General features: G+C 42.1%; 1 protein-coding gene across 4 annotated transcripts in view; it reads right to left on the reverse strand.

The window, feature by feature from the left end:
* ERBB4 (erb-b2 receptor tyrosine kinase 4) overlaps positions 1-25,940 on the reverse strand; it is a 651,514-nt gene that overhangs the window by 212,698 nt on the left and 412,876 nt on the right. For all 4 annotated transcript variants that reach the window (XM_064452102.1, XM_064452100.1, XM_064452103.1 and 1 more), the window contains exon 4: positions 11,261-11,395. In XM_064452102.1, coding sequence (XP_064308172.1) covers positions 11,261-11,395 — 135 coding nt within the window. The remainder of the gene's footprint in view (positions 1-11,260; positions 11,396-25,940) is intronic.

Consider the following 25,940-nt stretch of genomic DNA (forward strand, 5'->3'; position numbering starts at 1 on the left):
AATTAAGCGGATGATTTTAGAGTCTTTCTTTTCCTCCTCTTTCCCTAAGCAGCTCTTCAAAGGCAGCTAGCTAGAACAGCTGGAGCTCCCTGTGAAAGACCAATTCCACCCACCCACCCACCACTCACAGCAAATCTGCCAATTACCATTCAGTTAGACTATTTTAAATATTTGGAGTATTTGTGGTTTATTTCCTACTTTCAGGAAACACTAGTGTTTGTGATAAAGCATGCTGCTTATAATGGAAAGGGATGCTTTCATTTAAACTGAAAGTCTCTCCCTTGTGCAATGAACTGCTTAAATGCCAATCTGCTTATAAACAGGTGGTATACAGTAATACATTATACACACACAGGTTGCCATTAAAAGATAAGCAATTACCAAGAGTTGCCACACACTACTATGTGGACCACCACTTAAATTCTGCAGCTACAGAACTAGTGCCACCTTGTAATATTTTTATACATCAGCATGGTAAACTGTGCCACTTGGTGGGTGACTTTCACCCTGTAAGAAGGGAGGAGGATACTCAGTAAAACAAGGTCAGCACTTTGGCAGGGAGGGGGTTGGTTTTGGGGTTGGGTATTTTTCGTTTATCTTTTTGAAAAATATATTTTTTCACTGCAGAGTGATGCCCATGTCCGAGGTTCTTAAGAAAATGTTAATGCTGGCTTTCTCAGTGCCCTCCTTTCTGTGTCCACTGCTCCTAAAGATCCCCAGCTTTGTAGCAGTTCCTTTGTTAGATCCCTGGATTAGGCTTTGGCATCCTAAGGAGTTCTGTTCCTCACAGCATTATTTATTCGTATTAGCTAGGTATACTTGTGTTTGTTACTTACTTTTTTATTCAGTGAACTCAACTGTTAGGGGCATCGTATTTCCATTAAATGCCACATCTGCCTGCCTTTCAAATCTGTTCCAAGGGCATTCGCCAATTGACAAATCCCTTCTGAAAATGCTGGCTGAAGGTATTTATTAGGGAAACTAAACTGATTCCCTTTATTCACAACACACTGTTCTGGGTTGAGGAAAAACATTACAGGCAACTTCAAGCAGTTCAGCTTGCCACACTGATGCAAAACAAGTTCATTTATATCACTGGATTTCATGTATTCCTCCATCTTCAGTTACATATGCTTGGCAAAAACTATTCTTTAAAATAAATTTCTTCTGTTACTATATTAATCTTTCAGTTCCAGGTAAATAAATAATTTCTGTCCTGACTAGAGACGCCTTAATGGTAGGAAAAGCAACCTCTATGTATACTGGGGGCGTGGGGGTGGAGAAGTGGTTGCAGGACTTGCTATTCAGTTCTAATATAAATTTTTCTTTCCAACTGAGGTATCCATGAAACTGTAACTGCTGCTAAAATGCAATGCTGCAAGCCCTTGAAGTGTGTTCCACACGGAAGGAGCTTTCACAAAATGGTTTAGTTATTTGTGGCTTTTTATTGAAAAGAACAGCTTCTCCTCCTGGCTTTGCCACGGTGACACTGGCGGCAGGGAACGCATTCTGTACTAAGACCACCTGTCTGCAGAGGCCCTATTCGCTGGTCTCCAAACATATATTTAAAATGTTAATTGAACTTCAAGTAATAACCTCAATGAAAGGTTATAATTTAACAAACTCCACAATAACAAATGTCTCTCTCAAATGCCATTTTCTCTGTAGGTAGTTTCCAATTTAGACGTACACTAGAAATGATACACTAGCTATTCTGAAAGTTGGCTTTAAGCATGAATTAGTCACTTCCCTCTTTTCTTTTTGCCAGCATATATAAATATACTACTGTTACTCTGGCCTTCTGTAGGGCAGAATCCTTGCGCTCTGAAAAAGCACAAAGTATCTTGCAGGAGTAACTGGACAAAACGCATGTGCTCACTTGTGTCTTGGTACTGAGGGCTTGATTTACACATAATTGTCTGCTGTTACAGTAGCATCCACTGGTCTAAAGGAAAGCTTTCTATGTCCTTATATCTACACTGTGTTTAGCTCTTCTGATTTTTTTTTTTTACTAACTGATGGCATTTTTACTGCAGGAAAGGACTCTATCCTACCTCCTGCTCTGATCCAAGACTCCCCACTTCATCAGTGTGGCTTCCAATGGTAGCGGGACTGGTCCTGCACACCAGTCTGTTTTGGATGGTCCAGTTGGAAGCACTGCTGTGCACATCTGTAGTAGCATGTCATACAATTTAGCCATAGCGTAACTGAGAACTGGAAGGTTGGGACTCTGGGGAGAGATTGCACGGATTTGAGGAACCCTGTTCTTCATAACTATCACATAATTACTTCAGAATTAAATACCCAATGGTTTGACCCAAGTATAAATTTCCAGATAAGTCACTATCTGTAAAAATGATCCTTTTCTAATACTGCAACTACTGGTACAAAAAATGAGTTACTGTGCTCTGTGAAGAATTACAAGGCCACTACTGAACATTAAATCAATAGGCTGGCTACCCATCAGACCTCATTCTATAGCTGCAACCAGTGGCGGTACACAAATTCACCTACAGCCCTTGTCAGCAACTCCAAACATGGACTGTTAACACCCAGAGGAGAACAAAGCTTATCACTTATACAAAATCCCATGCAAATATCAACTCACACTTGTTGTGAAACACACTACAAGAACATACTAGGTATGCTGAAAAGGATGCACATATCCACATGGCTGATTTTCTCCTCTACAAATTTAAAATAACGTAAGGAGCTTTTGGCCTTAAACTAGTCTGATATAAAGGGACATTTCTGCTAAACTAAGTTTCTACTAAATTGTTCCTATTTCTGAAATATTTTAAAGTAGTACATTTTTTAGAAACTGTATTACTCCTTTTGCTAGTATGTTGAAAACTTGCAGTAGAACATGACCCAGCAAACTCTCAGTTATCAGGGCCAATGAGGTAGCAGGATAAACTAAATAAAGCAACTCTTAAAGAGAATGTAACAGAGGAAATGAAGAAACGGAAGGAAAAAAAAGAATATGGACCCAGCTCACTGGGTCCACTGACTCACATCAAGCAACTACATACTATACAGAGATAAGTACGTCAGATTGAGCTTTAATGCTTCCAAACACACCTGCACCCAGGTAAGGTCAATCACAGCCTGGACTGTCTGCACCAGGAGAACAAAGAGCTGGCTTCATAAGCAACTGTGCAGCTGGCTAGTCCATATTCTATTCCTTTAATTAAAATGCACAGCAGTGGCTAAATGGTAAACATTTAATTATATTTGTCTCTATGTTTCAATATTAATAAAACATATGGAAAAATGCATTAATAACCAGCTAATTGGGGGCTCTCCAGAAGTAACTGTAAATGAGCAACTATAATACAATTGGGGTGTGGCTCCCCAGGGATCATCGCAGAACTGATGCTTTTTAATATTCCAGCCAAAGGTTTAGAAATTATTAAAAAAATCCCAGGCAGTAAAACATACAGATGACAGGAAGACTGAAACCCCAGCAAATTACAGTGAAGAGCAGGCAGTATTAGAGCGTGAGCCAGGCTGGCAGGCAAGCTGGAGTCACTCACACCAAATGTCTTTTATAAAGCCAAACTAAGATTGCACGTTTCATAATAAAGCATGCAGGCAACATTTTCTGGAAAACGGGGAGTCTCTTAAAGCACACAGATGTTAAAACAGCCCGAACATCGGGTTCCTCATGTGACACTGAAACACAAAGGATACAATTTTTACTTCTGCAGGCTATTGGTTAAATTCAGTAATAAACCACTATGCACACTTTGGTTTCCACCTTCTAAAAGCACACTGAAAAATACAGATATTTCACATTGAAGAGCAACTGAAATTATTTTAGAGGTGGAAAGAAATTCCTCACCGTGAGAGATGTGAGACCCTCTATCTGTTTAGCTTATGAAATAAAGATCAAGAGGTGAGCTGATTACACTGTACGTGCCATTTCTGCAGGGAAAAAATGCTGGCTATGGGAGAGTTCTTCGAGCTAGCTGGAGAAGGTGCAAGAGGCAACAATATCTGCACTTTAAAACTGTGTCCAAATTGAAAATAAAGGCATCTACTATTATTTCTTTTAATACTAGGGAAATAACGAGCTTCCTGAGGGATGGCTGCACTTCTGTAAAGCTTCAGACCAGTTCCAGAAGAGCATACAGAGGTCCAAAGCCCCACACTCGCCCCACCCAGTGGCTGCGGGAGCTCCAGCCACTCTGGGGCTGGGGCTGCTTCTGAAACTCAAAGCTGGGTTGGAAGATACGCTGTGGTAAGGAAAGTTACTCAGCTCAATGCCAGGCAAGAGAGTGATACTTCAGGGCCTCCGCATACAGGAAATCAGGGCTAATGATGTTTCAAGGCTTCTTTTGCCCTTGAAAAATCCATGAATCAATAGATAAAAAAGAGGAAAGATATTTTAAAGCAGTGTTTCCCTTGAATACATCATGGGATTTATTGAATCACAGGTACACAGCTAAAGACCAGGCCTTTTCTTCATATGCATCATGTAACAATGTAGAAGTACTTCTGCACAGCTCAGAAACTGGGTATTTTTACATTACCAGGTGCAGTTAGATACAAAGCAATGGCAGAGGAGCACTATGTTATGAATAGCAAGTAACTGAAGTTGTTCTGCATGAAAAAATATCTTGCAAAAAAATCCAGCTTTTTTCACAGCTAATGGGCTCAGTCGAAGAGCCAGATCAAGCCAAGAAAAAATCTTCCACAGATCTCACAGCACTTCAGAGTCTGAGCAGAAATTCCAGTTCAGGACAATACTTTAAAATGGGCTTAATTTTCACAGAGCTGAGTTTTCACAACTGGGCAGATGCCACCATTCTTCTTGAATAATTTCTCAAAAAGCAGCATTGGAAAGTAATTTTTAAATCTTTATTACCCAGTTACCAGCCCCATCATCAACATGCATCCATATAGTTTCAGTATTTTTAAATGCATTATTGATTTATTTGAACCTATGCTATTAGCTATGCAAGCTACCTCAACATAATAATTCAAACCCTTCAGGCTTCGCTGTGAAACAAAACCTCAAAGTAAAGCTCTACTGAAAATTCTGATTTAATATTACGGTCCTTGTCGAATCCTGCAAAAGAGCTTACCTGGCGCAATGTGGGGCTAGTCCAGCTCCTGCTAACTACCAAACCAAGGAGGACATTGAGGGTGCTGAGGACACTTATCAAAGCAGCTGAGTTTTCACTGTACTTTCCCTAAAGCTGGTCAGAGAGGAGTTGTCTACCAATCTAGAGTCATTTTAGGCAAGAATTCTAATCCTTATTTCCTGCTTTATTTCTTGTACCATCTCTGGGAACTGCACCTCCGGCTTCAAGGGCAAAGCTCCAGCTCTTCAGTTAAGGGACTAAATCCAACAAGTGGATGTAGTTACAGGGGAATATGTCTTGCAAAGCATAGCTTTAGCATGCTTGGCTAATGCTTGAATTCATGGCTTATTTTTGGAAGGAGAGAAAACAGATTTTTATCATTGCAGAAACTAATTCAGTAACATAAAGGGAAAATGTTGCTCCTTAGACAGTTAAGCACTTTTGAGATTCCCACTGCAAGGTGCCCATCTTAAAAACGGCAGGCTGATAGCGCTGATTTCAGGTAAATAGAAGGGGAATGCTCCTTTCAAGGTGCAATTACTTTAAAAAACTTCAGGTATTAGATACCAGTATGGGAAAGCTCTGCAAACAGTAAATGCTAGAATTATTTCAGAGTATGCGTCAAGATGCCAGGCAGAAAGATATCTGTTGTCGGAGAGCTGAAGTATGTTTGGTCCCTGGAACAACATTTGTTTATGACATTTCAGCAGTACACGCTGAGCTCTGCACTGGCAGCCACTGGCTGTATTCATCTTAGCAGTAAGACCATGTAATTCAAAGGCCTCTAGCATGAGCTTTTCTGCATGCATTTGATCAGAACATGAAGCAATGGGTATAATGCATTTCAGGCTAAAGAAAAAGAAAAAAAAAAGAGGAGAACCAGCACTTAGGATTCATATGTCTGCAGTATTTCTATCATAGCAGTTAAGATGCCACAGCCTTTTCAGCTGGCTTCTTAACAAGTGATGTGACAATGAAAGCCCACGAAGAAGGGAATCAGAAAAGCTTTATTCCCAGAATTCACTGGCCATATTCTCTTCTGTCTAGCACTGATGTAAATGAAGGGAATTTCCAGAGTCAGCAGATCCAAGGCATGTAACAAGCACAGAGGCAGGGGACTGATTTTATTTCAAAGCATCTTCATTTCACTCCGCCCTTTTGTCTTCCTCCTTTGCTGATTGCCTTGGAGCAGCTCGGAGGGTTCCAAGTGAAATTATCCCTGAAGTGGGACCATTATCAGCTCTTCTTTCTGGCTGGGGAAGAGAGCAGCACCACAGCTTGCAGTGTTGGCTCCCTCATGGGGAAGACGAACATGGAGTGCAGCTGAGCCCTGAGCGCACACCCACGCTGATGCACGGGTGATCCCAGTATGAGAGCACACTTGTATCAACCTGCTGGAGTCCACTCTGGCATTGGCAAAAGCCCAGCAAGTGTTGTAGGTTGGGCTCTTCTCTAAAGGTGGGCCCTTGTTCTTTCGGACATGTAGACACCTTTTGGGAGATTTCACACCTGCTACTGACTGTTGGAAACAACACTAGTGAGGCCGAAACACCAAACTGTGGTTTAGGCTTTAGGACCTGCTGGAATTATGAAGTGTCTGATTCTGACATTCATGGCAGTTTGCAGTCTTTTGTCCCCAAAATATTCTCTGCCAGGGAGCACTACTGAGGTGGCCACGGTGAAACAGCCCTAACAATTCCTGGGGCATAAGCTACCCTCCAGTCCTGCCAGTCACAGCTAAACATGGCACACAGGCCGATGCATCTACCCAGGTCTTACATGATCACAGGTTTACACTGACTTTCCTAAATTACTACTAGAATGGCCTTTGTTGAGCTCGACACAGAGGTTTGGTTGGTTTACATTCATGAATTGATGCACCCTCTCTAACAGACATTCTCCCTCTCCCGTAAAGGCTCTTAGATAAGCAGTAAAACCCACTCATTCTATTCAAGATATCCTAGCACAGAAAGTCCCAGAGTGCTTTCTTTGACATCTCTTGCATTTTGGATAGTCTCAGTAATGCCAAGCAACGTGTATTTAGAATCATTTAGTCGGTTCCAATGGACTTAGCCAAGATTTGTGCTTGATAGGAGGCACCTGAGACTTCAGGCAATTTAATACATTCATGTAAAATAACAGTAAATATATTTACATGCTGGATGTCAAAAAGCATGATTCACAGTCTGTGCAGAAAAGTACCACAGAGTTTGTAATGCACTGAGCATCGTTTGCAGCACTGGAAAAATAGCAAGACTGAACCCAGCAAGCACCCGTGTTGCCTAGCAGATTATGAAAAGTGACCCGTGAGCCAAATTTTAGAAGAATGTACCTTATTTAATGATACTCTACACTGACTTCCGTTCTAGGGTTATAATTCAGTGTTCATGCCTCCAAGACATTTCTTCACCAGTACAAATAAGTTGTCTTAATTCTTTCGTAAACAACGGGTGTAGCACATTCCCTTTCTCCTACCTCTTGACAGGTAGTAATAAGTTTCCATATATGAGTGATTTCATTTGAAGACTTTATACATATACACACAGCTCTGTGTGTGCATGTGTATGTAATACATGCACGCACACACACATGGACAGCTATTTAATTTTAGGCTATTTTAGATGGTGATTTCTGTACCTGAATTCTTCATTTCCCAAAGCCTTAACACCTTTGTTAAACCATTTTAGCCATTTGTTGGCTTTCTGTATAACAGAGTTTAGATTACCACTATTTAAGTTGTGAGGACAGAAATGGTTTGGATTAGCTAATTTAATCAAATTTCACAGGACTCATGAATAGTATTGAAATCCAGTTTCTTGGAGAAGGACACTTATGTTTATTAAATTAAATACAGTCCAACTGAGCTCTGCTCCATTCCAAGCAAGTTTAAAAAAAGGCAAAATTTGGTGGCTATCTTAATGAGGTTACCTTGGTACATAGCTTTCAATCATCATTGAAATAATGTTGTTTATCAGGTTTATCAAGCACTAATGGAAAAGCGCAAATTTTTCCTTCCCTGTTTCAAAACAACTCAAAAGGTATGAAAAAATGTTTTAAGAAAACTGGACTAGGTACATACATTCTTTCATCTTCCTGTGGCAGCTAATGTTTGCCTTTATTACTTTAAGGGTGTGATTCTAAAAGTACTCAGCGCTGATCATTTTCTGATTCTTCCGAAGTCACCAGTAAAACTTCCATTAGCTCAAAAAGATAGTATTGATGTTGGCTGCTTTTTAAAAAGAGCTTATTACCTTTCTGTTGCGGAAGCATTTGTCTTGAAGAAGTGGCAAAGGTTAAAAGAAAAACCCAGTAACAGAACAAAACAGAATAACAACCAAGTCTTTTTCTTGTTGAAGTAATGACTCATAAAAGGGTACCGGTATTCCCTAACCTTCAAAGGTTTGATCAGTTCTGTTTAGAATTGATCATCACCAGTGACGAGGCTTTTTAAATATGCAAATAAGATAGCTGGCTGCATTACAACTATGTCAGCTTTCCAGACAGAAGCCAGAACAGATGAGCCTCAGCTCCGGAGTTGGAAGATCGAGGAGGAGTGGAGTTTGGCAGACTCCCAGAGGAAGCCGTATCTCGAGTACCTGTGCTCTGTTTTTGAGGGTAGCAGGTGAGACGCACAAAAGCAAGTCAGCCTTACATAAAATCTATTATACCACAAAGCACTTGGTTAAAACAAGTTGTTGTTTAGAAATTATGGGGACTCATCAAATGGTCTTTACCCAGAGTCTAATTTTTTTAATCTGAATTCCTAACATGCAACTGAAGTTGTTTCTTGGCTGTAGTGGAAGATAAAGAGAAAATTCAGTCATTTAAACATCCTTGAGGGACACTTTAGGATACAGTAAGCGACCCAGAATGTCCCTATATCTGCAATGCTCAGCACAGTATGTCTGCTGCGGTGTCACTCCTGACACCAGATATAAACTTCTTCCTGAGGGTACTGTTTAATCACATGGTATTAATTTTGAATACACTTTACTATATTAAGGAATACTTTACCTAAACACTTTGTATCACTGCCACCACCATTCACTAGAATTCATTATTGCTGCAAGAATCATCAAAACACTACAGAAGATAAATAGAGGGAAATACAGAAATGAGCCGGCAGAAGCCACTTCCAACCATTAACCAGCAGTCCTGGCTAACAGGGGAGGTCCCAGTTGACTGGAAGTTAGGAAATGTGATGCCCATCTACAAAAATGGCCAGAAGGAGGATCCAAGGAACAACAGTCCTGTCAGTCTGACCTCAGTGCTGGGGAAGGTTATGGAGCAGACCATCTTGAGTGCCATCATGCAGCATATATAGGATAACCAGGTGACCAGGCCCAGTGAGCATGGGTTCATGAAAGGCAGGTCCTGCTTGACTAACCTGATCTCCTTCTATGACAAGGTGACCCACCTAGTGGATGAGGGAAAGCCTGTGGATGCTGCCTGCCTAGACTTTAGCAAAGCCTTTCACACCGTTTTCCACAGCATACTCTTGGAAGAACTGGCTGCTCATGACTTGGATGGGTGTACTTTTCATTGGGTGAAACACATAGTGGATGGATGGATGGGCCCAAAGAGTTGTGTGAATAGAGCTAAATCCAGTTGGCAGCTGGTCGCAAGCGGTGTTCCCCAGGGCTCAGTGTTGTGGACAGTTCTGTTTAATATCTTTATCAGTGATCTGTATTAGGGAATTAAGCGCACCCTCAGTAAGCTGGCGGATAACACCAAGTTGGGCAGGAGTGTTGGTCTGCTTGAGGGAAGGAAGGCTCTGCAGAGGGACCTGGACAGGCTGGGTCAATGGGTCAAAGCCAACTGTATGAGGTTCAATAAGTGTTGGGTCCTGCACTTTGGTCACAACAAACCCATGAAATGCTACAGGCTTGGGGAATAGTGCCTGGAAAGCTGCCCAGCAGAGAAGGACCTGGGGGTGTTGGCTAAGAAGGCTAACAGCATCCTGGCTTGTATTAACAATAGTGTGGCTAGCAGGAGTAGGGAAGTGATCGTGCCCTTGTACTCAGCACTGGTGAGGCCACACCTTGAATAATGTGTTCAGTTTTGGGCCCCTGAGTACAAGAAGGACATTGAGTTGCTGGAGTGTGTCCAGAGAGGGCAACAAAGCTGGTGAAGGGTCTAGAAAACAAGTCTTATGAGGAGAGGTTGAAGGAGCTGAGGTTGTTTAGCCTGGAGAAGAGGAGGCTGAGGGGAGACTTTATCGCTTTCTACAACTACCTGAAAGGAGGTTGTAGCAAGGTGGCTGTTGGTCTCCTCTCCCAAGTAACAAGGGATAGAATGAGAGGAAATGGCCTCAAGTTGCACCAGGGGAGGTTTAGATTGGATAGTAGGAAAAATTTCTTGCCCTTAAGGGTTGTCAGGGATTGGAACAGGCTGCCCAGGGAAGTGGCTGAGTCACCACCCTCCCTGGAGGTATTTAAAGAATGTGTGGATCTGGTGCTCAGGACTTGGTTTAGTGGTAGTCTTGGCAGTGCTAGGTTAATGGTCAGACTCAATGATCTTGGAGGTTTTTTCCAGCCTAAACAGTTCTATTATATGGATCAGACAAATTAATCAAAATACATAGATACTCCACGTTTGAAATTGAGAGCATTAAAATAGAGAGAACATAGCAAAACGAGATAAATATCGGCTGTATTGTGATGAGCACCCCATCCTCTGCATTTTCTCTCTCTCTCCACAAATACACATACGACAACAGGATAACTATTTCTCTGAGGTTCATTTTTCATCTAAAGTCAGAATATCCATGAGCTTGTACCCTAATTACTCCAGCAGCTAATTATGATGCCATAGACAGACCATTGTGACTCAAGGACTAGACTGAGCTGCAGGAACAAATGGAAAGCAAACAATAACGTCTGTGCTTCCACAGCAGCCCAGTGGCTTTAGCAATAAATAGAAAAAAGAATATGCAGAATAGAGAAAATTCAGAAAACGTATGATGTTCATAAATATTCTCTACAGACAAAGTGTGTTAAGATTAGAATAAGTGATCCTACAAGCAGCGTACAAACTTTGAAGAATGCAGCTTAAGGGGAATATTTACCAATACAATTCTCCATAACAGAGGATCAGGGAAAACTTGTGGTCATATTTATAATGTTTCATGCTGAGCAGGTGACAAGGTTAAGCACAAAACTGTTACTTACATCCTGAGCTGCCATTCGTTGGAACCAAAGTGAAGTTGGAGGCCCAGGGGTTACGCACGATATCCTGCCAATGAATGGTGTCTGCGAAGCAAAGGAATTTGTTCTGGCCAACATACACCCCTCCATTCAGTATTTCTGCATAAAAGAACAGGAGAATATACTTGTAAGACTTTAGACATACAGCTGATGAAATCTATTGCTGCTTTGTGTACTGGAGAGAGAGGGCATGAAATTTAAATGCAAAAATTTCTCACTGTAATCTCACTTAATACTCTGAAAACTGAAGAGCAAGTATAAACAGGAGCCATTCATTTATATGCAGAAGAAACCTGATGAAGACAGCCATACAGCTGCTAGATGAGTTATTGAGTTTACCTGTTGTTCCAGTGTAATCAAGTATGGAACAGTACCGTTATTTGTGGGTAAAATAACCTTCAAGACTTAACTGACTTTAAAAATACAAGCTATCAACCACACTATGCTGTATTTCATTAAGACATACAAACACTTAAAACATACAATTAACTAATGTGCTCTGCTGGAGTAGGAATTTCCTGGGGTCACAGTAAATGGGAAGGGTCCAGTCATCACAATGTCTGGAAAAGCATGTTTTCTGATCAGACCGTGTTGCTGTCAGACCATGATCCAAAATACTGAAATAATATCTATGACCCAAATCTTAAATACTATGATCCAAACCCACCATTGACATGTGTGCTGAAAGCTTTGTGTCAAAGGGATGGTTTCTGAGCAGATAAAAGTGGGGTGTTTTTTTAATTTTCATGTTTATCAGTTGGCTTAAAAAGAAATGGCTTGTTCCCCTATCTCTAAAGACTTGATTTGTCAAATATCAACACAAAAATGATCTTACAGTTGTTGGCTGTAGCACCAGGGCTTCCTCTGGAGCAATAACTTTTTTTTTTTTACCATCTAAACTCTTGTTCAAATTCACAGTTTCTCCTCTTAACCTGACTCTCGGATTGTCCTTTGCTTTGGAAATACATGTGACTTTGATTGAAGTTAATATGCACTGTGCAGCTAAAACCTCCTGCACTGCTTAGTGTCAGAGATTCAAGCCTCAGCAAAGAGATGTTGAAGGTTAGTTACTAATGGCACCTTAGAATGACATTAAGTGCTGCTACACAACCAGGAGTGTCACACTTCTCACAGAGACATTAAGAGTAAATCTTGACTGTAGTAACAATGATTAAGGTTGTCCAATAGTCCCCACGTCCCAAGAAAACCTTTAAAAGCTGTAGTGGGAATGCTGATGTTGACAAACAACAAGGAAGAAATTACTGCATATTTTTTTTTAAATATTCAGGGTTTACAGGCCATAGCACGTAAAGCAGGTAGCCCCCAAGAAGAGAACATATTAAATAAAGGATCATCTGTAAATACATCCTTCCACCATATTAATCTGTTCAGAGTATTACTATTTCTTAGAAACCTCGGGTTTAAAAGCTTGGCTTTTCATTGAAAAGGGGCTTAAAAATGAAAACAATAATAATAATAATACTCTCATATAGAAAAGAGTCCAGATTAGAGATACAGCAGTGATCTGTCTGTATGATATTCTTATGATCCCTGAAAAAACTCATGCAGCATCTGTTAGCAATTTTGCTGTGGGGAAAAAGTAGGACTTAGAACAACACTTGAAAACATGACTAGTGATGATTTCTCTGTGCTGTCCCAGCTATATAGGATTACCTAATCCATTATGGCCCAGATTCTGATTAAAAATAACATCTAACAAGCCACAAAAAAGTGTAAAATATACATTCATAGCTTCTTAAACACTTGCATATGATTCCAAATAGTGTCACTATCAGTTGGTACATCTGAACACCTGCCACTGGCATAATTTCTGGTTTTTAGAGCATTCAGTCATGACAATACCTGTCGAATTTTCTTTTCTGCTAGGAACTTCGAAGCATTCTTGTACAGAAAGCAGCACCTCACTCTAAAAGTAATTCTCATAGTTTCAATTTGTGGAGAAAGACTTTTTTTCTGCATGAAGTTAACCAGAAAGATTCCCTGCTGTATTGTAAGGAAAGCTGACTGCTTTCCTTGTGATTTATTAAAAGCAAACAAGGAAAATGCTCTGACTTCCCTCAACACTGAATAATAAGCGTTGTTCCTGCTGCCCTCCCCCAAAAACACGATGCAGTATCTTCCTTTGCCCTGCACAGTACTATTTTTCACAGGTGACAGGATTAAAGTTTACAGATCCATTCATGCGGTGAGGTGCTAATAAACCTGAGTAATAATATCAAAGATGGGCTCACTCTTACAGATATTAATTAACCGCAAGTTCAAAGTTTAGTACAATCTTTAAAGTACTTGTGCTTGACTCTTCCTGCTCTGTGGGATCCATATTCGTTCCCTTTCTAGCTTCCTGTTCCAACCTGCTATCCTACTTTTCTTTATGCTGAGTCCTTGGCATGTGTAAATCAGCACAGATGCATTGGCTTCACTGACTTAAACTCAAATGCATTTTGCACTTCTCTGCCCTCTCTTAGCAAAAACAATGCCTGGAAAAGCCTAATAAATCCTGTTACATGTTAAGCAAATGAAGCACAAACGTAATCAATATACAATACAGTTTCTGTAAAATGAACTCATCATCATAAAGTCATCATCTCATTTTAATTTACAGCACTGAAAGTAAGAGATAAAGTTAAACAATAAACAGGAGGAGAAAGGCAGGCATCTCTGCCTGTGCAGACGAGCTAGCAAAGGAAGCCAGGCAAAAAGAGCTTTCTTCTCCTGCATGCAACACCTGAGGTGCCACTTTGCTGAACTCTTTCCAAGGCTGGAGCAGGAAAAAGAATTACAAGTCCCCTAGTGAATTTTGTGATTTCTACTGTGAAGAAAGAAGATAGTTTCTGCCAAAGCAGCACTAAAAAGGACTCCTCGCAGTGGAACATATTTTAAATACCATTTTGGGGAGAGCATTTTTCTCTTCTAAAACAATTTTCTTGGAAAGAAATTTTTCTAAAACATTGGAAAATTGGTAGCCTAAGTACAACACTGCTGCTGGGACAGGAGGCAGAGCACTCGGCTCTATCAACTGCTGCCTGAAATACCTACCAAGCCGCACTGGCCGGAAACATTACCCTTGGACTTCTACACTCACAGGGACACAGTTACAAAGGGGGGTTTTGAAGCACAAGTCCCACTAGCTTTCATTGGGAAAAGAGTTTCTAAAGGTGTCAGACAATTTTGTATGCCTTCCTGTAAGGTACTGAGCGCCACACTTAAGAGTACCATGCTCCCCCATTTTGGCACCAGGGCTGCAGCCAGTGCTCTGAGCAAATGAATAGTTCCAAGGTCTTTTGCCACTTGATTCTGAAGTGAATGCAAAATCTTACCATCTTCCTTATTAGAGCTACTTTACTGGCTTAAAAGCAGTGTAATTCTGTAACCAAAGTTATATGAAAATAAATCAGCAAGTGCACTCACCACTGAATTCTGTCATTATTTTGCTTATTGCTGCCAAATCATTGTGGGGAACTTATATCTGCATATTATTAAAATTCTATTAAATGGTTATTTATTCAGGAAGCTAAATCAGAAATGTACTGTTATATCTGCTATTTTCTTGCTTCCATTAGCCTAGTGATGAAGCAGAACCATTACCACATAAGTTTGGTAACCTACTATACAATACTTACAATACTAACAGGAGAAATGGAAACACAGAGGTCTCTGGCAACCATGAAACACACGGTTTACACTTAGTCTTTCCATAAAGTGCAACTGAACACAGCTAGGTACATCACACACAATTTATACTTAGTCTCCTAAGTTCACAAAGGGGCTAACTTCATAACATCTATTCTAACAAAATCAGTTTGCCTGCAGTCAGTGAAAATGCTTTACCAGCAACCAGAAGCTTAAGCTTAAGAAGGCAAAGGGACGCTCTGCGAGCGTGTTGTCTGTTTAGGCCAGAGATGGAAAGAACCCTTCTTCATTCATCTGTTAAAAGCGCGTTTTCCCAGCTGACTTTTTCTTGTGTACAGTGTAATCCCTCACGGTCTGTTCTCTAATTTCTAATGTGGATTAAACTGGCAAAACATGTTCACATTCCGCAGTGTATCCTGCAGCGCAAGTAACTCATGGATGTTGATACGCAGTAGGGGCTGTAGGCACCTATTTAGCAGTAGAATCTGGTTCTAAAATTGTTATAAAATTGGTTACAAAATTGCTATTGCTATTCAAGGTTGCAAATGAAAAGCTATTCTCTTTTGCTATGAAGCCAGCTGGCATGATGTACTGGAAGAAGGCATAGTGAGAGGGAAAAGAACGAGTTCTAAAGTGAGCAGAGAAAGGCAAGGGAAATAATTAGGAAAAACTGCTGGGCACATCCACTGTAACCACTTCAAAAGTGAAACAGAAGATATCTTATACCTTCCAAGCTGATGGTCTGCTAAGGAAACAGCTTGCTTTCACACTACACCATATACAGTTATACTCTGCACATACATATTATATAATGCATGCTGATGATACCTTAATTTCCAAGGTCAGCCTCCATTAGAGCTGAAGCATCTTTGCAGGCTGACAGTGCTGCGTCTTTGCCATCAACACTCAGATGATGGGGACCTGTCATCAGATACTGTATCACCCTGAAAACACTCGTATTTTACCCAAGATGCTGAATGAATTATCTGAAAATGGCTTTGGCCTGGAAATTTCATAGCAAACCAAGTCTTTTGATCTCTTAGCACATTTGATTGCTGATGACCCACTGGGAAGACACTTCAGGTCCATCATTAATAAGCTATGTCTTAAAGGGTAATGAGAACTGGGTGCTTTAGGAGACAATAGCTCATCCATCATCAATCAAGATCTGAAGTTTTTATACAGATGATTTAAGAAGAGTTGGACTGTGTAAAATTAAAATGTCACATTTGTATTGGGAGATGGGGGGAGCTTGGTAATCAAAATGAGAGTTTTAACCTTCTCCATTTCAGCTCAATGACCATACTCAAAAGCTCATGGATGTGGAATCTGTGTACCAGCTAGAAGCCGCAGACAGCCTTCGATCTCAATTATACAATTTCAAGTAAAGATTATTTGGGTCATTAGCTGGAAGTCAGTTTCAAGGCTTGATGGTAACAGCAAGATATTCGTTATTTCTATCAAAAGCAATCAGTGTTATGTGCAGCCTGTAGGTCTGTACTTCCAACTGCTCAATAACTAAGAACTCTGGATTCTAGCACCTGAGCATAGATCTTCCAAATCTAGCTACATATTTTGCTGCTTAAATAAAAATGGAGTAATTTGATTACCTTTCACTGAGTTTGATGGGGTACCTTTTTCGCCATTTCACCGCAAACGTGTGTGAAGATGGGCTCACAGGGTCCTTGTGAGACATGTAGCTGCTTCATTAAAGGACAACAGGCTCCAGTCAACTCACTCTTCAGTGATCTCCCCAAAGGGAATATCTGTTTCATGAACGGGTTCAGCCACATTAAACCACCTCAAAGAAGACATTTGTATCCATTTGGATTATTCCTCTGTCCACGCATGCCCTGAATTCTTGGTTCTCACAGCCTTATTAAAATTAAGACACCAAATCATGTAGCTGGTTTCTTTGTAAAAGCAAACAACACTGCAAATTATCCCAGCTCTTTGTCGTAAACACACCAGAGTTACAATGTCTGTTCCATGACTACCTTGTTCTCGGGCAAGTGCAAGTCGGCGTGCAAATCTCTGTCAGGCTAATGGGCCCCATTTCACCTTGCACCCTGAGCAGTTACTGAGACCATTGGGCACATAAAATGTAGCCACATGGCCCCAAAGGGTTCAGTGCATGGAGAAAGTCATCCAAAATACTATGGAAGAGAGTAGAAACAGCTGAATCAAACAAGTAACACAAAACACTATCACTCATTCAAAAGGGAAGAAGACAGTTGGGTATAAACTCAATTTAAAATGTGCTTCTCTTCACAAGAAGCAGTCCTGTTCCTAAGCATAATTCTTTCCACCCAACACACTTGGCTTGTGCTAAAGGAAATTATCTCTTTCCATAATCCAGCTGGATTCACTTGTCCTAGTGGCTGCTCAATTTAACCCATCTTGCAATGATCACAGCAGTTTCTGCCTGCTTAGATCTTGACTCTCCAAAGTGTTTAGGCCCAGGTTTACATTTAAGTCATTTCCTCCCCCTCCATTCTGGAGGAGGCTTCCTGCTCCTGTAATAACTACTCTGCTTTGACAACGGAGAATAAAAAGATGTCCAACCAACGCTACTTTCGTTAACCACACACCTGCTATCAGTACCACATACCCCTGATGTTAATTCATAACAGGGTAGACATAAAGCTGTATGATCAGCCTTAGCTCTGGCATCTCCTGCAGAAGCAGCGGTAGCGTTTACAGTGTTACTCACCTCATTTGTTTGTGTCTTTTCCCATCACTGGCTTTTGAAAGCTATTTGACCCTGTTGACTTTGCAGGTGAGGAACGTTCATGTAATATGTTGACTCTGGTACAGGGATATTAATTTTCAGAAGGAGATGCTAATTGCCTCACTTGATTTGTCCAGTCAAATTCTGATCCTGCTGTTAGCAGCCAAGTGCTTGATTTACTGTTTTCTTAATGTAATTTTGGGGGTAACAGGTAGATTAACAGATCTAAAACATAACATTGTAACAATCCACATGGCTTCCTGTGGGTTTCTCCAGATCAGGGACAGAGGCGGAAAAGGGCCTGGCGGTTCTTGTGGGTGCTAAGATGGACATAAGTCAGTAGTACACCCATGCAGTGATCAAGGGTGATCACACAGTGAGCTGCAGAAGCAGAGCCAGCAGATCAGGGAGGTGGTGATGCCCATCTGCTGGGCATTCATGAATGTACATCTGAAGCACCTGATCCATTTCAGGCACCCAGTGCAACAAAGCTGTTGCCAAACTACAAGAGTGTCCTGCAAAGAAAGACTGTGGTGGTTAGAGACTGGAGGACTTGGTCACATGAGGAGAGGTGAGAGGACCTGGGCTGGTTTAGCCTGAAGAAGAGATGACTGGGGAAGGGGGGCACCTAACTGCAGACTGCCTCTACCTAAAGGAGGACTACAGGGGAACACAGAGCCAGACTCTTCTAAGAAGTGCACAGCTTAAGGGAAAGAGGCAACAGGCACAAACTGCAACATGGGAAACACTGATTAGACATCAAAAAAAAAAAAAAAAAAATTCTTCACAACAAGAATGGTTAAGCACAGGAGCAGACTGACCAGAGGAGTGGTGCTATCTCTATCTCTAGAGATTTTCATAAACAACGACCAACCTGATCCTTGCCTGAAGTTAATCCTGCTCTGAGCAGAAGACTGGACCAGATGACCTCCAGATATCCCTTCCAACCTATATTATATTGTCCTTCTACGATTATTAATCATCTGCTACCACAGTACTTACAACACTCCATAAGCAATCCATTCTCTCAATTTTTATAAAACCGTACTTAATTTTAAACTTTTATCTACTGATAAGCATTTGGTGATGCAAAACACCCATCTGGATGATAACATATATTTAAAAGCATGTCATGTGCATGTATAAAGGAGTGCTACAATATTTGAAATACAGAACCTATGTTACCATCGTTGTCCCCCATTTCATGCAAAGGGGACATCTGGACTAAGAACCATTACAGCTTTCAGTATGAAAGAACGGTTGCCCTTCAATCTTTTGATTTTTGTTAGCAAAAAGAAAATTGTATTCATTTTAGTCACTGTAATGAATCACTGATGAGTTTCAAATTACTGCTTATGGAGAGCATGACACATCGCTACCTCACCCCAGAAGGCAAACTCTTGAGCTCAGTAAGAGCAGAAATATGCCAACAGTCAGAAATGAGCAGTCATTCACATGAGCTGTAACTTAACATTCAGGTAGCACAGCACTACCCAATGAGGATATCCGCATCCCGGTTAGCAGTGACCGTGTGCTCAAGAATAGGTGAGCTGCTTCTGCAGCGGGTGGGTACGTGCCTCTTCAGTGAGCCCTCTGATAACACACCATTACTTGGCAGTGCTTACTTTCGGTTGTCCCAAAACCCATACCTCTGAGTATGGACTTCAGCAAGGAAGCACAACTGTGGGCATCTGATTATTCAAAAGTTACTAAGACATGCTGAATCCGAAATGATCAGTCTCACTTCTGCCCTTTTATTCTTTGGCAGAAAGCCAACAGAAGGTGGAGAAGGGAAGATGATGTGCAGTGCATGGTGAACAGTCTCTTTGGTGTCCCAGTGGGCTCCAGAATGCTTGGAGGCTCTGAGGGATACCCAATACTGGAATGCATTTCTGCTGTCAGGTCACCTTTCACAGTGAGCATCCTGTGGGACATAACCTGGTGTAATAACCCAAAGCAGCTGTACCAGTGCTTGCCTTGCAGTCTTTCATGACACAGCCCCCACTTTCTGTGTCAGACATCCTCCAAATTTGATCAGTGAAGACTGAACAGACCTCAGAGTCACTTCTTCTGCCCTCCTGAAATGCTACCCATGCCCTATAGCTGCAACAACTCCTCCATCTTCACACTGATCAGCCTCTGCAAAGGTACAGCAACAATGTACAACCAAGCCACCCTTCCTGGCTCACCCTGATGGTTTCACATGCATTTTTCCTCATACCTTCTCCAGAGCTTTTGCTGTGATTGAAGCATTTCTCCAGATAAATGGTTTCTACTCCTGAGGGGCAGTATGTTTATTTGCCAGCCCTACAACATGAGTAGCTTCCAGCAGTTTCCTAGTGCCTCCAGGACACTTCCACTGGCTGCAGATTTATCCACAAACTCTACAGAGAACCACCAGTCAAGGCTTCCTGGGCGTGAGATTGTAGACTGATGTTTTGACCATCCTCCTTCGCCTATGGCCAGCTGTTCTGCAAGTTCTGAGTCCTAGTGTACAACACTGGGACCTAAACTTTACTGTCCCACTGCTCCAACAGGGACCCAATCCCACCTCCTTCCTCCCCTGATCTCAAGGGCAGGCAGCCAATAATCAAGGGAGTCTGAGGAAACATGGTACAGCAGTGAAGAGAGCATCCTATTCCAGGCCAGAAATAGTGGAAGCTGGTGCTCGGAGCCACCTAATATATATGATGTCCATTGAGTCAAACGGAACCTGTAAGGAAACCATCTCTCCACTGAAGACTACCTTCCATTTCATATCATCTATGTGGGCCAAATTTGAGAAATGGCACTGAGAGAACTTATTTTTATTTTTTCCCCTAAACTTTTTGCAAAGTTCTCTCCTCACTAGATGTTCATATAATTTCTCCATGCAGGATAAGGCTACACACTTTGACTAATTCAATTCTATGTTGCCAAGACAGACACAAGCCTTTTAAAAGCCTCTCCTTGTCAGGACATTTGCTATATAATATTGTGATCAAATCTGTAATGTTTCATGTCTGCTGGTGGCAGCTCTCAATCTATCTTTTCCATCTGCTGAGATACGTAACTGTGAGACTACCGTGTCCCTGTTCTCCTGACATCAACTCTTTGTAAGAAGCATCTTGTGAGTATATGTTGCATCACAGTTTGTCTGCCATTGCTACTGCACCCTCTCCAAGCAGGCTTTTCACGTGGAAATCAAACAGCAGTAGGAACAGAAACCTCAGCAGGGCCAGGGCATCTGAATGCAGCAGGGTTTCCCTGCAGCATCCCCAGGAGCTTCAACTCTGGCATTATCTGGTGGTGTATTTTTCAATTCTTTTCATACAACCACTGACAAATTCAATAAGCCTGCTTTCTATCCCAAGCACATCTGGCACTCAGGCCATGCACTTGGCAAACGGACCGATGGCCTTCTGCATTGGAGCGTATAAGTGCCTCAAGTACATCCTGATTGGCATCAACATGTAGAAATTCCTTCTCCCTTTGAAAAAAATAGTTAGGATCTGGATGTAGTGGTAATTTCCTCCATTTTCTGAAAGGCTGTAAAAAATTACTGGCTCCATAGAGCCATTCTCTTTCAAAACTGTCATAATGTGGCTTGGAAAAATCCTGGAAGGGTGCCCAGACCCACGTCCAGCTGCATCCTGCGTTTCAGTACAAGCATTTGCATACGGGCTGGTAATTGGCATGCAGCTGGTTTTATGCCAGCTCCAGCAATTGCATAACCTAACTAATCTTTTTTCTGGGCTCAAAAGAGGAGTCTGTGTCCGCTGAGCTTAAAATTTCTATATGGGATCTGTTCAAGCACAGTCTCACATTTCTGTGCCATGTTGTTAACCTCTCCTGAGATACGGTGTCACCTCTTCGAAGAGGAATTTTAATTGAAATTTTTCTGAGGTGGGAAGTGCCTGTGCCTTTCTCTGGCTCTCCTGTACTGAAACTGTGCAAATGACATGCTGAAAATCCTCCTCCTACACAGAGGACTATGAAGCAACTCTTCTTTGGCTCCTCCAAGCCATAAGGACCTTGGATTGTGCTTGCCCTCCCAGCATTGTGGCTGGGGACAGCCAGATAGCCAAAGGAAGGCCTGTAGACTGAGGAATATGCAGGTTAATCACAGCAATCAGTAAAGCCTTCTTTGAAAGTTAATCAGTTGAATAAGGTCTGAGCCACGAGTATCTCAAGTCACATTTTCTCCCCTTTTACTTCTATAATTGCAAAGAGGTCACTGTCAGCCCTGCTTCTTGCTTTTGCATGCATACCCGGTTTCAAATCTGACGGGATGTCAGGGAACCTGATCGTGCTGCTGAGCCATTGACCCTGTGGAAACAACAGCTGACATGTTCCTGCTAACTGTTCTCCCTTCCCAAAACTCACATGCCTTCTGTGATCGTCATGTTTGACCACATCCTTTTTGACTTTAATTATGCTCGTGTCTGTGCATCTATTACAAGGTAATAGTGAAGCAGTGGCAACAACTAAAATGTGGCTGTTACATAAAAAAATTTTCAGAATTCAGGACAACTTTCCTTAAACTATTAAACTCAAACCAGATGCTTAGGTGAGGCAAATAAGCACATGCGAATTCATGCCAAAATAACACTTTGGATAGAGGGAGGTAAAGCAGTGGATGACAAGGTCCTAAGCGTGAGGTGGAGTTCAGGGTTAATTAATTGACTTTTTAAAGACTAAGCTCTCCTCAAGTATTCTCCAGTTGTTCTGCCCACTCTTAAATATGAGCCCTTCTCATCTCCCACCAATCCTAATTTTATAAATGCCTCATCCTACACGTCTAGCTTCTTAAAAGCCACAAGGAAAACATCCTCTTCTTTCTTTCCATCAATATTTTGATTGTGACCAACGTGATTGCAAACTTTCTCCCAACACACCTCTTTCTTTTCCCAGCAGATGAATTGCATTGAACCCAAGCTGCTCTCAGTTATGATGCAGTAGATCAGGAGTGACACTGTGGCCTGGAGTCACATGGAAGCAAAACTGCAGTGAGGTCTATGCCTCCATTAACAGAGGACATACTCTGCTCCCAGTAGTGGCTTGTCACATGGTGGACAGTCCCTTTTCTAACTCGCTTCTGCTCTGTACCCACGTATCATGGGCTGTGTGGTGTTTAGCTGCCTGCAGGGTTAAACCACAACACCATGCAACCTTGGCAAGAACGAGGGTTGCCTTCCTTGTCATATTTGATAGCAGAATACATTTTCTTCCTGGAAAAAGGATCGGTTCACTTCCAGCATTTTACCACTCTGCAGTTAAACTAGTCCAAACAACTTCTGTCTGCAGGCAGTGAAAGCACATAGTTTGTCCTTGTCTACACTTTAGCTAAACTGCAGCTGGCACTGATTGATGATATTTATTTCAGTGAGATCATTTTTAATAATGTAGACAACAGGAGGGAAGAGTAAGTGCCCAGACCTACCAATCCTGTCATACTAACTGCTATCCTTAGTATTAAGAACGAGTCTTAGTAATTTTTTGCCAAAGAGCTTCCCAAAAAAACCCTACACAAGAGAGGGAGAGCACACGAACAGACCTCGGGCTGCGAACAGAGTCGCTGAGGGTGAAACAAAGCAGCTATTCTCCTGGCTTCAGGGCTTGGCTTGATAAGGTTCAAGACTGAATCTCTGCCCCTGTATTGCCCATGGTTAGCTTTGTGGCTTTTCTCACCATAGCCTTTTAAGGCTGATGAATCTCAGACACAGTTTATAAATAAACAAACAAACAAACAAACGAGAGATCCTGAATGACAATTTCTCTCTCAGTCCACTGAGTGCTGTGCCCCAGAACTGACTAAATGTTGGTAAAGGGATGGGGATATTCATCCAATCAAATATAGAGGGAAAAACATAAACTTTGCAGTTATTATAACTCCTTATTTGGCTTTAATAGCTTGTCTTTCTCTTGGGCTTCAGAAGCTGTTGCTCAAATTACACAGCCAGTCAGTGTAAGGCTGCAGAAGTTATATACCTGGCCATTCCTGGTCTTCAAAGGCTACAAAATGTCTGTTGGTTGGCAAAAGCAATTAATTAGCAAAACTGAAAAGATGGTTCCTTATTACAAAGGCTTGGATGAAGCAGGGGAGGGGGAGGCAACTCCAGGAAAGTCAAGCCTTGTGAAGGCCTGTAAGCTGTGTGCCTCTGGGTAAAATCCCAAGGCTGAAACCTCAACGAATTTAATGGTTCTTAATTCCACAGAATTTCTTATTACAGCCAAGAGAGGTAATGAGATGTGGTGTAAATGTTTAAATGAAAATAAAGAAAATAAAAAGCCTGTCAAATTTACTAGCCAGTCTCCCAGACACAGCTCCCCGCAGGCTGAGTGCCCGGGCAGGTGCTCAGAGCAACTAACTGATTCCACCGACACAGCAACAGGAGAAGAAAATAAAAAGGCTCCCAAACCATCCTCCCCACAGCTCATTAGAGGCTGTCTCCTAATGAGGAAGGCCGTGTCTTTCAGTCCACCTCTACAGGTCTGACAAACTTTGGTGGCTATAAGCTGCATCCTGGAATCTCCCTATATCTGTAAGAAAATCTCATTCCCATCCCAGACCTCCCATATGGCAGCTCCCTGCTTTTCTCCAGGGCCTTCTCCTGGCTTTGGGGCTTGCTCACAGCTTCCGTGCCTGCCCCACCCTGCCCTCTAAAAGCACGCAGGCACAGCAGTGCGGGCTCTCAGCCAGGGCCATGTTCGTCCCAGAGTGCTGCAAGGAAGCAGCCTTCCTCCCTCTGCCCCACCACAGCCTCTGCTGCAGAGAATGTGGCATCCACACGGGAGCTCCTGCCAAAGCACCCTCCCCTATGTCATCCTGCACATTTCTGACTGTTCTGAGCCACAGAAGACAGCAAAAGCCCGCAGGTCTGTGTCCGCAGAGAAAAGAGGGAGTTTGTTAACTGCTATCACCAATGTCTCACCTCCTATTAAAAGCTGTCATTTTCCCATTGCAAGCTCAAATGAAGATTCCCACTCCTGCAGGGTGAAAGGCCCTACAGTAATTTGGGGAATCCTGGTGCTGCAGAGCATGTCAGACAAGAGGAGAGAGCGAAGGTGGGTAACTCCATGGAGCACTTTGCAGGGAGGGATGGGAAAGGGTTGTTAGGCTGAGCACTGCGGTGTGAGCAACATTTATTCCAGAGTTTTAAGCCTGTTAATCACTGGCTTTCATTCTTTAACATACGCAAGGATCTTGTCCTTCCATTTTTCCCATTTCACACCATTTTAGAAATAATGTGTCCTGTGAATGACCCATGTGTCAGATGGAAACACCTACACATCACTAGCAAGGGGCAAGCAAACAATCCTGAGCACCACCCATCTCTGCAGACATGAACACCTGTGGAGAAATCTCACCAGGAGCCAAGCCTGGAGTGCAACGTGGTGGTGCAGCATCACTGTCCATCCCCACTAACAGGCCGGCAGCATGCCTCCAGTGTGCAGCAGCCTGCAGGACTGCCTCCAACCCCTCTGCCTCTGGGCAAACCCAGGAGGGGAGGAAGGAGGTAAAAAAAGGCTCCAAGCAGCACAGCATAAAATTCAACCTTGATCTTCTGGGGCAGTACCATTAGCACAAATGACAGCCCGTGAGTGAATAAAACCATCTCCTTGCACATAGAAAGAGGGAAAATTTCTAAAGCATGTAACATGAGCCTCTGATGATGTACCACAGCAAGAGGTACCACACGAAGAGGCAGAGGCATGTCCGAATGACCTCTGGAAATGACACTGCTGGTATATGTGCATTTTGGAAAGAGCTAGTACTCTCAGATGAATTGGACCAACATCTGCTTAGAACCATTTTGGTAATTATGGACTTAAATATAGGTTTGGGGCTTTTTTTTTTTCTTCTCCTTTTTAAGGCACTGATTTATTGTAAGCAAAATTTTCCCACTACTGACTGTGTCAGCCTCCTATCTCAGCATCCGTCTAACTTAATATCAACTCAATGGTTCAGCAAAACTCCCACTGGAGCATTGCGCGGGATGCACATGCATTGCCAACTCTAGTCTGCAGTTTTTAGACGTTTGGTTGTTTTTCACTCAAAAGCTGCCAGGTGCTTTCCAGGGGAGCTTAGGATTGCTAAGAACAGTAGAAGGAATTTTTGCAAACAACAAACAATATTCTTCCTCCCTCTTTCCCAAGAAAACACCCTGGTTTGACAAGAGGAAGCACGTTCTTTACAATGTGACTTGGTGCTCAGGCCTAGCACAGCAGCACTGTACAGGATGCAACCAAAGCAGATCCCAGCTGAGGATGTGCAAGAGG

The sequence above is a fragment of the Phalacrocorax carbo genome, chromosome 5 (genome assembly GCF_963921805.1).
Source record: "Phalacrocorax carbo chromosome 5, bPhaCar2.1, whole genome shotgun sequence".
Taxonomy (NCBI): Eukaryota; Metazoa; Chordata; class Aves; order Suliformes; family Phalacrocoracidae; genus Phalacrocorax; species Phalacrocorax carbo.